We start from the raw sequence: 19659 nt of genomic DNA on the forward strand, positions 1-19659 counted from the left end.
AAAGCTTGAAACATGTGTACCGCAGAATCCTTTGTGTTTTTGTTTTTATTTTTGTTTTTATTTTTGCATTTACAATTTATATATATATATATATATATATATATATATATATATATATATATGAGTGTGTGTGTGTATGCATATGAATATGTATATATATATATATATATATATATATATATATATATATATATATATATATATATATATATACATATATATACGTAAAGATATATATATGTGTGTTTACATAATATATACATATATATATTTATATATATATATATATATATATATATATATATATATATATATTTACACACACACACACACACACACACACACACATATATATATATATATATATATATATATATATAGATACAAATATACATACATATATATATGTATATATATGTATAAATATATATATATATATATATATATATATATATATATATATATATATATATATATATATATATATATATAATTGCAATAAAAAAAGAAATAGTTTACCAATGTGTTGAAAGTACTCAAACGAGTAATAAGTTATATGTGGGGCAACCCAAAACCGTATGAAACGTAGACTGAATTACCATATGTATACCTTTAGAAAACACAAATAGGAGGAATTCAACTGGTTTGAGTAATTATATATGATACCTCAATGATAAGGGTATTAGTTATTATCCCTGTTGGAAAATCTTAGCGTCAGCACCTGCGTATGTTTTAAAGAATAAGAAATGTTTGTTGTGTGTAAGTGAGTTTCTATTTATATTAAAGGCCAATCTTCCTCTACTTAACACTAAAAAAAGAAACAAAAATATTCCTTCATAAGGTTAAACACACTTTCTCTAAATATAATTGATATTAATTGTTATTGGTGCCGTGCCCCCTTTGATGATAAAACTATTTTTCCTAATCTGAGCACTATATATTGATTGCCATCTTTTCTAATTTATGTGTAAGACAACATTCTATATCCACATTATATATTATTTTCTTTATAAATAAATATACATCTTAATAGTATATATATACATATATAAAATCACACCAGTTTTTCCTTGGGATGTTACTCCATATATTTCTAAGCATTTATTTTTAAGCATTCATTTATTTTAAAAATGTACCCGTGAGTCCTGAACCATATATCTATTACCATTCGTATATCTTGGTGTATTCAAATACATCTTATGACAATATACCCTATATTTCGTCCCTTCACCTCCACCTTAGGCAGAATAACTCCCATTGTAATTGTTATGATCTGAGAGAAGATTCCAAAGGACCAATACCTGACGATGAAGAACTGAAAATAGTGGTTAATGCAGGCTCGGGGAGTGTGGAGGTTACAAGAGTGATGAGAAGTTAAGAGATGCGTGAATCGGGTGCAGAGATACGAGACCAACAAGGTATGTGGAGCAACCAGGCCATAAGAGTAGATAACCATTTGAAAATTACTTTAATGAGAAGTACGTTTAAGCTTATGATAAAATATTAGTAGTCATATGATTTTATCAGATGATTTTCTCAAAATGAGAGAAATTGCTTCTACTTGACATATTTCTATTTCAACTGTTGCTTTGAATGAATCGCTATCTATTCCATTAATCACCATATTGTTACTCTTATATTTCTTTTTCTTCTTTCTTCGTAAGATGAATTTTCGATTACTAAAGCCGTGTTATCTCACTTGTTAATGCTCGTAGAAAACACAAAATGTGATCAATTATTATTACAGAAAGTCTTTTTGTTCTATCATTATGTATAAATTTTACATTTTTACTACCTTAAGCTTCAGTAGTGAGCTCTTCTTGAGGTGTATTATTTGTTAGTTTGAGACAGAATAAAATATTCGTGCATCTGTGTCTTATATATCATTTATTTACCAATATTTATCTTTAAGCGAAATCATTTTGGAAAGAGCTTGTAAAACTAGTTGCTAATTCCATAATAAAAGCCGATTATTAGTCCTTATTATATCACAAATTTCGTTTATTTAGAGATGATTGAAAATATGAACTTACTCGTCGTTGTACAATCCACGGTTTTGTTATGGCTGCGATATCACAAGTTGTCATCAAAATACTTCTGAGAATTTCGTTTTGATTCTTGTCTTCAAGCTGTTTCACTTCATTATCGATCATATCAAAAAACTTTGACCGTATTCTATAATGAAAAATCAAAGTGGGAAGGAAAATGTAGCTTAAGTCTCGGTTTACGATGTTTTCTATTGTCATCCAAATAAACCTGAAAATAAGGTAATACATTGAAAATACATTGTTTCATTTACAGTAAGTAAAGGTCTTTCTCATAGTGGTACAGATTCCGCCATAATATAGAACAATTCCCATGTATCGTTGGAAGACTAACGTGGATTCCATACAATGTATGAAGTCTTTCGCATTCATGTACTTTACCAAAATGGAAATGTTGTCGAAGTACACCGATTTACTCTAAAACTTCTATTATAGTAACTCTCTAGCTAGTAAACTACAACACTCTCAGACCTTGTGATTCTAGGAATAAGGTATCATAAAGAGACTCTTTTCAACCTTTACCTATACGATATTCCCATACACAATCTCATTCTAAGCTGAAATTATATTCACACCTCCCACCAGTCACTGCTTCACAACCACACTAACCTCATCTAGATCTCTAACTTCTATTCAACAGATGAGTGGATCTAAGTCTATCTTCTTACTTGTAGTACCAAAGCATATCAAACAGAACTCACCATTACATTTAATAGCATAATCCGACCACAGACATATAGAAGTCAATAATACTTAGAAGATGCGCATATCTCGACAAATTTGCAACAAACCACACTCTCACACACACACACACACACACACACACACACACACACACACACACCCGCACACACACACACACACACACACACACACACACACACACACATACAGGGATCATAGTAAAGAAATCCAAACAACACACAAGGAGTAATCAATGGCACCACATTTCGCCAAGAGAGTAAAAATAACAATGTGACACAAACAATACATTCAACCATCATAGACTGGTCTCGCTATGACAAATCACAATAAACTACAATGTAACATGACAAAATACAATATGAATCATAGCAGGTTGTACTCAGGCTACACTCACAAGCTACCTATACAAATAAACAAAAGTGTTAAAAATATAAAACCACCTGCACGTTACCCGAGTGCATAATGTATTAACGTTTCACTCACACCACTCGTGAAAAACAGCTTCAAACACCCTGACACATATACGGCACCATACACTACTAAACACTTTCTAGAACAACAATCTAAAAATAAAATTTCAGCTATGTGGCATAACAGGTAGGAAGAACACATACACACCAGAATTTTTGCCGTTTATGAATAGAATGGAGACTAGAAGGAATGTAATATGTCTATAATGTCACACTGCACTTCATACAATTTCAACACTGCATACCAATGAACATTATGCGTATGTGTGTGTGTGAGTATAATATCAATATATAAACAAAGATAGATAGATAGATAGATAGATAGATAGATAGATAGATAGATAGATAGATAGATAGATAGATAGATAGATAGATAGATAGATAGATAGATAGATAGATAGATAGATAGAATATTGGCATATTTATTCTTAACACGTCTAGGCAGATTCAAACGCAAAATATGCTCGGCGCTGTAGTATACGTCTCGGAAGAATAGCAGTGTGTTCAACATTCGGAGGCACTGATGTTTCGACACGTTGTGTCTCGTCAGCCTGAAGTAGCCAGACATTTGAAACTAGCCAATCCTAACTAGCTTATACACCGGGTGTACAGAGACGAATTTACTGTAGTTGCATAAATATGGATATCATTTGGTACATCTTACTTAACGTGGATATGCTGTAGAAAGCCAGAAAACTGCGATATTCCTTTCGCCAGCATCTCTTATAGTACAAAAACCAACACGAAGAAGAGTGATTACTATTAATTTCAAATTAAATTCAATGAATGTTTGAAAGGGTAGCCTCAAGGCTAACGTGTTCAAAGAGAAGACCACCTTCGAATCCAGGAAGAACGCCATTAGAAAGATGAATCACAGGGTAGCATACTCTTTTGGCCTCTTCTCGTTGAACGTCAGGACTAACGTACGTAAAATATTTTCTAAATTTGATAATACAAGTACAGGAAACAATTTAACACACATGAAATTTTGTATCAGATATTTCTATACACGCAGAAGTTATCTCACGCAGATATAAACCTATTGTTGGATGTTATGCAGGACCCCTACTGCATAGCCTCTGAATCGAGTATGTAACATAGAAGCAATTATATATGAAGTAGATATAAAATTTACGGATGAAAACGAAAACGTCAGCCTAAAATAATGCTTTGGATTAATTTAAGAATCCTTCAAGTGAACATTACTCAACTAAATCACGTCATTCAGAAATAACGAGAAGCTAAATATCTTGAAAACTTGTAAACTATATCTGGTAATTAAAACAAGTTAGTACAGTCTTTGACATCAACTAAGAGATCGCTGAAAAATCTAACCCGTACATGAATTCCAACAAAAGTTGCATTACAAAAAAGACAGTAAAATTCGCTGAAACTAAACGTATATTTTAAAAGCACGAACAATTCTTTCTCAAGCACTGAAGTCTTTCTGAAGTTTTTGTGTGGCTTTAAGACTCTCATCGGATATGTTATCCAAACAGTTTTCACGTTCAACCTCCTGATTACACTTTATCCCCATTTCGCTCACACACACACACACACACACACACACACACACACACTTACACACACATATATATATATATATATATATATATTATATATATATATATATATATATATATGAGCGAAATGGGGAAAAAATATAATACATATGTGTGTGTGCGTGTGTGTGTGTGTTATACTTTATTTATTGTACCAGTATTGAATATATAGCGTTTTATATATTCTTTGCTTTGGATTGAACCGGTGGACTTGCAAGTTTAACAACTCTTTGAAGAATTTAGGTCCTTACTTCTTATATATATACAGGGTGTTCCCAAAAATGTATAAACACTTTAGCAGCTGATAACTCAATTGATGTTTTTTCTTTCCTCATTAAACCTATTGGAATTAATGATTAAGCTTAGAACTAAGGAAATTCATTCTAAAATGCAACTGGAAGAGTGAAAACGCAGTTGAAGTACAAAGACAGTTTAAGAGGGAGTTTCAAACAAATCCACCAACGCTACTTACTATCACTCGAATTAGAGATAAGTTCGAAGCCGATGGAGCTGTTCAAAATGTCCACGAGAAGCGCCCTGGAAGTCCACGAACATCGACAACCTCCACAAAGCAAGAAGCAGTGCTGGAAACGTATCATCAAAGTCCAAGAAAATCTGTGCGGCGAGCGAATTGTGAGGTAATTATTTCCAAATCGTCAGTCCAACGTATTTTGAAGCGTTGTCAATGGAAAAGTTACGTCCATGCTATTAATGACGATGATCCAGGCCGAAGAGTGCAGTATTGCCAATGGTATTTGGCACGATTTATAGAAGATGCACACTTTCCAACAAAGATTGTGTTGAGTGATGAGGTCACATTCAAATTAAAAGGTTCAATTAACCGCCACAGTTGCACTTACTGGGGTCCTGAGAACCCGCATGTTATGGTGGAATACCATGTTAATTTAGCAGGAGTTACAATGTGGTGTGTCTTATCATCAAGAGGATTAACTGGACCATTCTTTTTTTATGCTATTGTGACTGGTCCCGTTTACTTGAACTTGCTGCAAAAGTCTGTCATTCCACGCATTAGAGAAGACTTTGAAGATGAGGAGATTTATTTTCAGCAAGATGGGGTTAGGGTTAGGGTTAGGTTTAGGGTTAGGGCTAGGGTTAGATTCTTCCTTGGTGAGATCTTGCCAAACAGATGGATTGGACGAAAGGGTTTCGTTGGATACCCTCCGCGTTCACCAGACATTACAGCAATATACATTTTTATGTGGATACCTAAAAGACAAAGTCTACGCTATGAAATCTGCAACAGTCGCTGATTTGAGAGCAGCCATTTAACGAGAATGCACACAAATACCAAACGAAATGTTTCGTGATGTTTGCGATTCCATTGCTTCGCGTTGTCAGAAGTGCCTGGACCAGAACGGACGTCAGTTTGAAAATAGGTGTTGGCAAAACAATAAAATAATGTCTGTAGATTCTATTAAATTTTTAAAATTAAATGTATTTTAATAAACACCTACTTTACAATTATATACATTTTTGGGGACACCCTGTATATATGTATGTGTGTGTATATACATGTGTGCGTGTGTGAGTGTGTACGCATGTGCGTGCATGCATGTATATATATATATAAATCGTTTGATTCACCAGAATCGGTCAATTACAGACTCAATACAAATGTAAAGTATTCGTTAATATATCATAACTGAAAAGCTCCAATTTCCGGTACTCAGATTTACTCGATCCGATCATCAGCTTTAGAAATATCCACAGTCTGAATTTCTTTTCCAAATATCAAAAGAAAGTCTGAAGAAAACGCTTATCGTTATGTTCTTCTCCTGGCTGATGGTCGGAAACGAGAACTCTGAATGCTGGAAATCAGTGTTTGTGTGTGTATTTTTTGTATTTGTCCTTGTCCCTCGACACAACTTACGTCCTTTTAACATAGCGGTTTGGCATAAGAAACCGACAGAAGAAGTACCAGGCTTGAAAAACAAGTACTGGGGGTCGTTTAGTTCGGCTAAAATTTTCTGAACGTGCCCCCCTCTCTCTCTCGCTCCCCTCCCTCTCTCTCAAACTCGGTGTCAAGGCAAGAAAATCCTGCTACTGATACCATGTAACCTAGTACTACCTGTTTAATGGTCGGGTGGTTGGTGACTAAACTAGTACAGCATAGCCGCAGTTCAATGACTGAAACGAATAAAATATAAAGACAAACGATATACGTTTATTTATGACCAGAGTGAGCTAAAAGAAATAACCGGGAGTGGTCAGTGGTACGAATTTGGATAGGAGAGACGGAGAATGGTATACTCTATATATTACGAGATAAATTATTGATTTACTTAAACCGTCTTTATTTTCGAGAGAAGGTAAACGAACACTTAGCGCCAATATCTTCCGACTCCGAGTGAGAAGGAGTCATAATCCCCAAAAAACAACAAGTCTTTTGAATTAAGATCCCTTTACAGAAAGGTCAGTCAGTTTTTGTTGTTGTTTTTTTTTTAGGCAGAAGCGAGAAAGAATAGTTATAATCACTTGCAGAAGCGAGAAAGAGCAGCTATACTCATTTACCTCAACGAACGTCATCAGCACAACAGTACTCTTTATGACTTTAGTTAGACATAAGTCTTAGTCGCATACAAAAGAAGCTGATGACATATATTCAAGAGGAATTTGCACATATTTCTGCATGTATGTATGTGTGTGTAGGTTATGGATGTGTGTGTATGTGTGTGTATGTTTTAGTGCATATATGCACGCGTGCTTCTCTGAGTCTGCGTGTGTATGTCAGTACATCTGTATTGGATGAAAACACTGAGAACTGAATCAACTCTGACATTGATATTTAAGCTACAGGACGCTGCTACAGAAAGACATTCTATGAACGAACTGATCAAGCTATTGTTGGAGCAGTTAGTTTATCCTCAGTTTACTTATAATAGGATTAGGAGATTATCTAAGCTATTCCAACGAGTTCTCCATTTAAAGAAGAGTGCGAATTGAAGGAGGTTTGGCTGTTACTTCTGGAAGGGCTCACTTTCTTCTGAAGACAATACTATTTGAAATGAATAGATCCCGTTATTATCGAAATATTTTGGAAGACTACGTTGTTCCTTCTTGTGTTGAATGAGTGAAACACTATTAAATGCTACTCTTAAGGATTTCGCATTTTTGAAATTACAAACTTTTCCGCATCATAACATCAACTCCAAAGAAAACAGTCAAGAGAAAAATCTCACTAGTACAGACAATAAACAAATTTCTTCTGAAAATTGCAAATATATGATTTTAGACTTTGTAACTGTCATTTTCATATAAAGATTTCATATACAAGGTAATCAATGCCGTTTCAAAGCAATTGAAAGGGAGTCACAAATTATTTCACAAGTAAATAATAAATCAATAAGAGATACTTGTAAAAAGAAGTAAAACTCGTGTCAATGAAACATTGGCCGTTTATAAATCTCACAAGTTAATAAAACCTTCACTTGTTAGATAATTTGTTCAAATAGAAATGTATGTGACATTTGAAATGGTTTCCTGATATAGGTTTATGATTAAATAAATCTGGGGCAAACAAACTATAATATATTGAATGAATCATCAATCTCTACAACTTGCAGAATTGAATTAAAACAGTGCTTTTACTATTATTAAAACCTATCTATCTATCTATCTATTTATCTATCTATCTATCTATCTATCTATCTATCGATCGATCGATCTGTCTATCTGTCTGTCTATCTATCTGTCTATCTGTGTCTGTCCATCTCTCTTTCCTCCCTCTCTCTCTCTCGCTCCCCTCCCTCTCTCTCAAACTCGGTGTCAAGGCAAGAAAATCCTGCTACTGATACCATGTAACCTAGTACTACCTGTTTAATGGTCGGGTGGTTGGTGACTAAACCGGTTTCGTCACTTGGCAAGTCAGGTAAGGAAATTGTGGACACTCTATTAAAAGCAAAGCGTGTCAAAAAACACATGGGCTGATCATAAAACATCATGCACGCGGGAAGACAAACTGTGCAGCTGGTCCAAGTCCAAGACCGTAGCAATGAGAAGCCTCAATGAAAGACAAACTGTGCCATCGAATTGGAGTCTCTCTCTCTCTCTCTCTCTCTCTCTCTCTCTCTCTCTCTCTCTCTCTCTCTCTCTCTCTCTCTCTCTCTCTCTCTCTCTCTCTCTCTCTCGCTATATATATATATATATATATATATGTATCCGTCTAAGAGTCCAGAAGTCAAGAAGCATATTATGCATTCGTATACTTACTTGGTTATATTAATCAAAGAATACAGCATTATACATTTCTTTCGCTGAGGAAGATGCAGTGTTACCTAACCGTACAATTATCTAGTATCTGGTTATCTAATCGCAGTACAAAGCCAATTCGTGAGATTGACTGAAATGGATCTATAATATTGTATACTTTGATATATATTTGTGTGTGTGTGTGTGTGTGTGTGTGTGTGTGTGTGTGTGTGTGTGTGTGCGCAGAGTTATTTGCTGAGGGATTACCAGCCCAGGCATAATACTTTATAAGCTCTCTGTTAGTACACCAGGCTAACAATGTCATTTAGGTTTGTAAAGAGCTCCGCGTATTCACGTGATAGACTCCGGAGTTATAGTTCATCGGCATTCCACATTACAAATCCATGGTTGTGCTCCAGTTATAATGGTTTTTACTCAGAGGGATTTACAAGTCAAGTGTAAATAATGGTCATTACGTATTTTCTTTATTGCAGTAAATTTGACTTACAGTTGTTTCCTTTCGTCATTATAGATTCGTAATTGACAAGTTTACTCAATAGCTTACTTTGTCGTTAGGAGGCCCATGTTAACGGACGGAAGATTCGCCCAGGGTATATGTATGTCTATCTATCTATCTATCTATCCATCCATCTATCTATCTATCTATCTATCTAAGGTGAGAGAGAGAGAACTTAATATTATTTCTGTTTATTAACTATTTACAATCCATCTCTTCCTATTTTGATAGCAAATTCTCCAGATAAATCTTTATGCACAGCCCCTCCTCAGGTCTCTCGATGATCGATTGTTTAAGTCACCCTAAAAGTTACATCTCTATTATCTATTTAGTAATTATTGTGTACATTACCCATCTTAAGAAGTACCTTTATGTCACCCTTTTACGATAAAATTTGTTTCACCCATCTTTCATTTAATCTCTTTGTATAATTACTTATTTTACTTCGTAAACATTGAAGAGAATGTCATCTTTCAGTGTTTTATTAGATCGACCTGAAATTGTGTCAGTAAAACATGTAAACGTATAACATATTTCGAAAAATTTGCATTAAGCCTTTAAAACATTTCGTACGAATTAGCAGTCTGCAAAGTTACAACCTGACTGAGGAAAATTTGAGACATCTGAAAGCCTTTTAACGTCAAATGTTTGCTAAATGAATAAGAAAAATATTCCATGCACACAAATTTTATCTCATACGAAAACACACCAAGTTTTATTTGTATAGACATTAAACTAATAGCAATAAATATTTTGTACTTACTGTAGATGCAAAGATATATCCGTTGCTAATATTGCTTGTTTTAACAGATTAATAACCTCTGCGTAATCTTCTGAACTTAAGTTGGCGAACAAATTGTGGCCCTGGGAAAGAAATTAAGGCATACTTATATATGTGCGTGCGCGCGCGTACGCATTTATAAATGCATTTATAATCTTATATACATGTATATACATATATATATATATTCTTATATATATACATGCACGAACACGCAGACACATTTACACTAATATATATATATATATATATATATATATATATATATATATATATATATATATATATATATATATATATATATATATACATATTTGTTTTGCAAGATTTTTGATGTGAGATCGTGTGTTGAAACAGATGTTGTTGTACTTGGGGATGGTCATATTGCCAGTTTAGCCAATAAAAACACACGCACTGTATATTTGGTGTTAATTTGCTTCAGCTTTATATTACATTAATCTTAATCTTATTTCGGCCAGAGTTCTTTCGTCACACTTCTGTGACCTCATCAGTGGTCCTTTGTTTCCTTCTTTCTTTTGTATTTATATATATATATATATATATATATATATATATATATATATATATATATATATATATATATAATTTTCCAGTAAATTTCGTAATCGCTACCAATATAGCATAAGACTTCACCCCAAAGATTCCTCAAGGGTCGTTCTCATTGTTTATATTTCCAAGGTTTCAAATTTGTATGTTTAAAAATGTAGAGACTCACAACACGACCGATCTTTATTCCATTTATTTAATTATTTACCATTCGATGTCAACATTTCTGTGCCCATTTCTATCCAGCGACTGATCCGTTGGATGTCTGACGTTTGGCACTTCCTCAGGAATGGATTCCATCAGAACAAATTACGAAAAAACACAATTAACACAATTAACGATCATAACAGATTATTAAAATACTTGACTTTACCTCCGCCATGCTGCCTTCATTTATGCTAATAGCATAACGTTTAACATTTTAGTTTAAACCAAAACTGAAATAAGATTCGTATTGCATTTTTTCAATTATATTGCTTAATATTTCTCTTTGATTTATTGGTAAAATGAGTATTTTTATATAAGTTCATGTACTGTTAGTTTATATTCTAGTAAAACGCTAAGTTAATAGTATAACGTTTAAATTGTATTTTAAACGAAAGATTCGTTAAGATAAGCTTTGCATTTATTTTTAATAATATTGTCAACTGTTTTTCTTTTATTTATTGGTGAAATAAATATCTTTATATAAGTTCATTTAATATTTCTGTTAGCTTATATTCTAATAAACGTAAAGTTAATACTGTCACGTTTATAATTTTAGTTTAACTTAATACTTCGATAAGATAAGTATTACATTTACTTTTATTTATTGGCAAAATAAGTATTTTTATAGAAATTCATTTGTTATATATTGTTAGCTGATATTCTAATAAACGATATGTTAATAGTATAAAGTTTAATTTTAGTTTAAACTAATGCTTCGATAAGTATAATATCGTTAAATATATTTCTCTTCTTTATTAGTAAAATAATTTTACTTCTTGATATAAGTATTTTTATATAAATTCATTTGTTATTTATTGTCGGTTGGTATATATACGTTCATTTTATTATTACTATTGTTGTATTTTGACCCGAAGATTAGCTATATTTTTGAATAGAATTGATTTTCGATCGATTTATTTCAATCGATTTGATTTGATTTTCTATTTGAAAATTTGGTTATGAAACACGTGTAGTCGTTTTATTATTTTAATGATTATTACTTTGTATTTTATTATAGTTCTTTTTAGTGTATTTACTTATTAAATTTTTCTATATGTGACTGTGTATTTTCATGGATGAGTTCATGAACTTTGGTTCTTTTCTCTAAATTATATATATATATATATATATATATATATATATATATATCTGAACGAGAAACAAGTAGCAACAGTACTTTAGAGTAAAGTTTATTTGCCAACGTAAAGAAACGAATGTTACTACTACTACTACTACTACTATTACTACTACTACTACTATTACTACTACTACTACTACTACTACTACTACTACTACTACTAAATAAATATATATATATATATATATATATATATATATATATATATATATATATATATATAGATATATATATACAGCATATGTGTGTGTGCGTCATATTAGATAGTTTTAAATATTTATATTGTGCAATTTAAAAACAGGAGCAACTAGATTTCATGTATTCATCAAAGGAATGGCTACACATACACACGCGCGCGCGCACACACGCACACACGCACACACGCACACACGCACACACATTAGGTCGGAATGAAAGTTATATCGCATTTCCAGATAGGAAAGAAAGAAACGTTTCTTCAGTTTTAATTCCTATACAAAATCAAAATATTTCACTGCATTGTCGATAACATAATCCCATCAATTTGGCAGCTTGTTGAACCCACATGCATTTAAATCACCCAGGTTTTGAAGCAAAAAATGAAAAAAAAAAACACACGCAATATAATTTTCCCTCTAACTGATGTTGCAAAGATCTGAAAATATAATAGTTAGATGAAGCAAGGTCATGTTTTCCTGAGTGACTTGGGAAATATGTGGTCTTGCATTATCGTGTAAGGGCACTCATTTTTTAGGATTGACCAACGATGGATGCATTTTTGAAGGCTTTTGTCCAATGCTTCCAACGACAATATTTCTCTGCATCAATTGTCACGTTTTAGTTTAACACTTCATGACAGACGACATCTTTCAAATCCTTCCAAACAGAACATATTTTTTCGGGTGTAATTCTGCTTGGTGATGGTACTCTTTCTCCAGTGAGAGCTAACCATTGTGATTTACGTCGGATATGATTATATAGAATTGACGTTTCATCACTTGTGACCATTTTACCCAAGAAAGTTTCAGTAACAGGAAAACTCTTTGATTAAGCTGAGAAATAAATGATGAAAAAACCACTGAACAAGTTTAAACAGTTTTCCTAGTTCATGAATGGGTATTATGATCAAAGTGTAACTTGAATGAATGTTTTACTAATTCTCCTGCAGTTTTCTGTAGATTTTTCTCGGCTACGGTTTTCAGAACCTCGATATTAACAGAAGTTTGCTGTCCGGATGGAGGAAAAATCTACGAGAGAAAAATTTTCTTGGTGAAACTGACCATGGTATCGTTGACATGCCAGATACATAAAGATTCATTTTAATAGAGAGAAGGAATATTTCTTGCCGCCTCCGTGGTTAAAAATCTCATAAATTCACACACACGCACACACATGCATACGACCTCCTTCTTTCTCCACCAAATCCACTCACAAACCTTTGGTCGGCCCGAGTCTATAATGGAAGTCATTTGTCCAAGCTACCACTTTGTGGGACTGAACCCGGAACTATGTAGTAAGTTGTAATGCAGAAATATATATATATATATATAAAGGTTATGAAGGGTATTGGAGTCAACCAAACCCTAAAGATACAGGTAATACTGAGTAAGTGCTGTATACCGACTAGTTTTGCCCCCGACGTGGTTGCAACATGAGTGGGAAATATAACATGGGTCGTGTATTAGCGTGTGTATATATAAAAAAAAGAATAAGATCTTATTCTTTTATATATATATATATAAGTCTGAAAATTTGGGTGGTATATATCTAATGAACATTTCTGAGGACTTTAACATAGGAAATATTGAATCCGCTTCTTTGAACGAGTGAACCACCGGTCAATTTTATGTTTGTCGCCGTAGCCAGTAGTCTTCCAATCTGCATAACATTTCTGAAATATAAGTGACGTCGGATAGATTTCCGCTGATTCCTTTTTATACGTTATTCATGTTTGTAAATTCATGTGCAAGTAGTCATATTCATCGATTCCAAATTTAAACTTTTAGATTTATTTAAAAAAAAAAAGAATTCTAATTTCCATTTCTGCCACAATGTGAATTCGCGATGTTTTAGAATATTATCCAACAAGCGTGGTTGTGTGGTAAGAAGCTTGGTTGTGTGGTAAGAAGCTTGCTTCCCAAACACATGGTTACGGGTTCAATCCCACTGTGTGGCAGCTTGAGCAAGTGTCTTTTGCTATAGCTTCGAATAGATCAAAGCCTTGTAGGTGGATTTGGTAGACGGAAACTGAAAAAGCCCGTCGTGTATGTATATACATATGAGTGTGTGTGTGTGTGTGTGTGTGCATGTGTGTGTGTGTCTTTGTGTCTGTGTTTGTCCTCCACTACTGCTTGGTAACCGGTGTTGGTGCGTTTATGTCCCCTGACTTAGAAATATTGATCGTCGAGCACTTTTGCTACGGTGTTCGACAATCAATATTTGAAATTGCAGGCAATAAGACAAGCAATTTTGAGATTGTAAACGTTATATATTCACTTACATCACTGTTGAGTATCATTAAGGCATGATTGAAATGATGGTGTTCTAGAGTTGCCTTAGTACCGTATAACTGAGATAAAGCTGAACTCGACCTGAAAAATATATAAAGTTTTGGTGATAAAATAACAAGAAGCATGTACAAATCAAATGCAGGCATGGATCAGATAGATATTTATCAGACAGGAAATAATTTATAAAACAAATATTTATAGTACAGAACATAATTAACAGATATATATTTAAATATTTACATGATGTGCTATGTTTATTTGATAAGTGAAAGGATTTTAGCGAAACAGGCACTTTGAACTGACATATTGTTCACAATACAGTTTCATCCACTTTTCATCTACCAGATGTAACTCACTTTCCAAACACTTTATGTCATTAAAATAAGTATTGAACAGAAAAATAATCAAATATTCTTTCGCCGGTGTTATATTTCAAGTAATCAAATAACTCAATATTAGGTTAAGTTGCAGCTGCTGTAGTTAGGTTTCCTGTGAGTCATAAACGTATAAAACACAATTGTGTCTCATCGGTTACACCCTTCTTCCCTTCGCAAAATAAGAACAATCTATAGTCCTGAATTTCGCTTAATTCCTTTATTTGCCTCTAAGAGTTCCATTTAATTCAAGGATTCTTCCTTTTCGCACGGGAGTCCTTACTGGTAGGAGATAGAAATAATGGTTCTTTGTTAGTATTGTCTATAACGGCAAGCTAGCAGCCTTGCCTCGTTGTATGTCATTACTTGAGTCGAGATATTTATTTTATTTGTTTCAGTCGTTTGACTAGGGCCATGCTGGAGCACCACTTTTAGTCGAACAAATCGACACCAGGACTTATTCTTTGTAAACCTACTACTTGTTCTATCGGTCTCTTTTGCCGAACCGCTAAGTTACGGGGACGTAAACACACCAGCATCGGTTATCAAGCGATGGTGGGGGACAAATACATAGACAAACACACACACACACAGACACACACACACACACACACACACACACACACACACACACACACACACACACACACATACATATATATATGCGATGAGCTTCTTTCAGTTTCCGTCTACCAAATCCATTCAAAAGGCTTTGGTCGGCCCGAGGCTATAGTAGAAGACACTTGCCCAAGGTGGTACGCAGTGGGACTGAACCCAGAACCATGTGGTTGGTAGTAAGCTATTTATCATACAGCCACTCTTGCGCCCTAAAAAGCGCGTCAAATGAGGTCCACTGTCAAAGCGATGCTGATTTGTTTCATTGATGCGAATTTGTTCATCCTGGTCAAACTATTAACCAGACATTTTATTTGGCAGTTCTGAAGTTTGCGGGACGTAATGAGACGAAAATGCCCTGGCCTGTTACAAAGTGAAGAGTGGTGATTTCATCACGACAATGCTCCTGCGAACACCGCCATCGATGAAAGAAATCAGCATCGCTTTGACATTGGATTTCACTTGATGTGCATTTTTAGGGCGTGGTGACATTGAATGCTTCCACTGACTTGATTGCTGTTTCGTTTCCGGGTCATAGCTGTAGCATCAACTTCCTTCACCACTGATGACCTTCGAAAAAAGATTCGGATCAACTTCCAACTGTTCTTTCAGTTCACGACACGTATTCAGTCGTGACTGCTTTTAATCTTCCGCGAGCAAGCGAGGCACAAATTTTGCTGCAACTCTTTTCATTCGCAATTCCTCACCCAAAATTCGTTGGCAGGAGCTCCAAGACACACCAAGCATATCAACAAGTTCGTTAATTGTTCGGCGAAGGTGCATCAAGAATGTTTTCATTCGTTCGGGAGCTCGACGGTTATTCTGAACGAGATTAGTCTTCAAGCGACAAGCGACCATTTCTAAAGCATGAAAACCACTCGTAAACTTGCGTTTTGCTCATGACAGCGTCCTTATAAGTTGTTTGAAGCATGAAAACTGTTTCAGCCGCCGTTTTCCACAACAGAAAACAAGATTTCACAGAAGCATGCTGTTCCTTCGTTTCAGCCATCGCAAATGTTAACGAACAGTGGAGAAGCACTCTTAACAAAGACGCACAACGTGGTAGTACTACCTCACCCCATGACACTGGCTGGCATACTGATGCCTGAGGGTCGCATCAAGTGGGTTCTAGTGGCAGAAGCCCTGAACTAAAATGGGCTTGTCCCACAGAGAACATTTCCGCTTACTTTTGGGTACTCCCTACTGTACACACACACACACACACACACACACACACACACACACATATATAGGAATGTATATGTATATATATAGATATATATATATATATATAAATTTAATGAATGGAGTAAAACGCATATTTTAACTGCATACTTTTATTTCCAACATATGTTTCGAAGAATTACAAATTATACCAGCCATAGGAATCGGCGATGTTAAAAATGTAATCTTCTCTTCAGGGAAATGCATGGGAACCAGCTTAAACGTAAGACATTATAACCGAATATGAGAACTAGAGTTGGAGAAGGTTATAACGTAATTTATTTGAAATAACCGTTGGAGATTAGGACGCTACCAGATAGTACGTTGGACAAGAAGGGAAGAAAAGAAGAAAAGAAAAAAGAAAAAAAGAAAGAAAGAAAGAAAATTCAGAGTGTAAAGTTGGGAGATAGTAAGATGATATAAATCCGAAAAAAATTTGGAGAGGAATGTTATGTAATAAAAAGGGATCGTAAAGGGGGGGTTAATCTTGTATTTCTACAAAGATACCAAGATGAATGTATATAATCATTTATACTCATGTATACGCACATATATACACACAAACATACTCACACACAAACATACATATACTCGAATAAATACATATATGCATACATATATACACCTATGTACAAACACACACACACACATATATATAAATATATATATATATATATATATCCATATCCATATATATATATATATATATATATATATATATATATATATATATATATATACATATATACATATATACATATATATACATACATAAACATATACATATACACACATGCATACATACACGCACAAACACACATATATATATACATACCCACACACACACACATATATATGTATATATACAAGCATAAATATATACATACATAAACATACATACATCCAACCAAGCATATATACGCACATGTTCATATGTATTTTTATTAATAATAACAACAACTATATACAATAATCTACGCAAACACATATACTTTCATACAAAAACATGAATGTATACACACACAGATAGATATGTACATACGAACACTCATACACATACATTCGCACACACATATATTTATGTATGTGTTGTTAGATGTATTTACATAGAAACGCATACGCAATAGTATACACTCCTTAGTACGTATATACATACGGTAGATGTGTGGTAATTAGTAATAAAGCAGAGGGATATATATATATATATATATATATATATATATATATATATATATATATCCTTTAACACATTTTATGATTCGTTACAATTGTTTTTTACTAACTCTGCTTGCAGCGCCAGTTTACTCAGAAATTCGAAGTGAAAAGTTACGTAATATTTGCAGTTTTAGATATTAAAAGGGATACTTCATCAGACATGCATCAAAGGTGCGCTCTTATATTGTGCACATTGCCAGAGAGGTGAAGGGGTTTGGGAAGACAAAGATGACAATTATTGATGTGGTAATTGGTGCCCTTGGTAAAACACCCAAACCGATAACGAAGAGGCTGAAAGATATTAGAACTGAAGCTCGCATTAACCAGAACTACAAAAAGTTTTTCTCATGTGTATAGCTCCCGTGGAAAACCCTATCAACCTCAAAATATTTGAATCTTTCAAAATCTTTCAAAACCGCATATATTACATCAAATTCTTAACGCAATCTCCTATTCTAATGAAGACAGACATTGCAATACACTGATAAAGTGGAAAATGCAAAGTGTAGAAATACCTAAAAATACAAGTCAATTAATTATATTTAAGAATGTTCAATCCGAAGATAAAACATCATTTGAAATCTTTATGGTGAAATAGAAGGAAAATAAATCGTACGACTTACTTATGTTGGAAAGCGTTGTTCGTTCCTCGGTGATCCAAATCATGACAAAGACAGGCGACTATGAGAGCTAAAACTTCTTTCTCACTTAACTGTTTCTGGATACGGGATGTCTTCCAAAAATCAAGAAAATATACGAAATAGTTTGAAGAGTAATAAAGCAAACAACATCTGATACTCCACTCTTCTCTAAGTACATTTCTGTTATATCTTTATGTGTATGTGAAATGGAATAGATAGGTAAATAGATAGACAGATAGCCAGAAACAGATAGACAGACAGCCAGTAAAGAGAGACAGCTGATAAAAGCAGATAGGTGATAAAAAAAGACAGTTGTATGGTGTGAACAATTGATTACATTTTAACTAATGACTGATGAAATATTTTCGAAGTGTGTTAAGTAATTAAATTATATAAATTTCTTAATTGAGCTTCCGGGCAAGAGCAAAAGCTCGAAAAAGGTTCTCTGAGGAAATGTCAATTCTTAGCGGAATCCCTCAGGTAACTGTACTGAGAACATTACTGTTTGTGAACGTTCCTGAAATTTTCTCATTCATACATTCAACAGTTAAGCTGATGATACAAAGATTTCACAGGTAGTTAAAAACTTTGAGACAAAACGATATGGAGTAAAATCGGAATGCAATATACAAGTGGGCTGAAAAATACATTATTCAGTTCAATGAAGACTAATTCAAGCGTCCCACTGTCAACCAATAAACAGTGCAATTAGAACACACATAACCAGAGTTATTGCAATGACAGTCACTATAAGTGCATTATCTGGGAATTTGTATGAATAACGATGCAACATTCTGTGTGCATTTAATGAAATGGCAACAATAAGCAGGTGATTGGCTGGATTTTGAAATCATCCAGAATAAGAAAAAAAGGAAACCATGTTGTTTTTCATGGAGAATA

The 19659-nt window shown here is 33.8% G+C and overlaps 1 protein-coding gene across 1 annotated transcript in view; it reads right to left on the minus strand.

The window, feature by feature from the left end:
• The window catches only part of LOC106884049 (dual 3',5'-cyclic-AMP and -GMP phosphodiesterase 11A), a 389181-nt gene that overhangs the window by 74000 nt on the left and 295522 nt on the right, over window positions 1-19659 (minus strand). The window contains exons 14-17 of the mRNA XM_052973868.2: window positions 18742-18851; window positions 14681-14771; window positions 10272-10372; window positions 2034-2175 (exon numbers count right to left, since the gene is read on the minus strand). Coding sequence (XP_052829828.1) covers window positions 2034-2175; window positions 10272-10372; window positions 14681-14771; window positions 18742-18851 — 444 coding nt within the window. The remainder of the gene's footprint in view (window positions 1-2033; window positions 2176-10271; window positions 10373-14680; window positions 14772-18741; window positions 18852-19659) is intronic.

The sequence above is a fragment of the Octopus bimaculoides genome, chromosome 16 (assembly GCF_046866305.1).
Source record: "Octopus bimaculoides isolate indiv1 chromosome 16, ASM4686630v1, whole genome shotgun sequence".
NCBI lineage: Eukaryota > Metazoa > Mollusca > Cephalopoda > Octopoda > Octopodidae > Octopus > Octopus bimaculoides.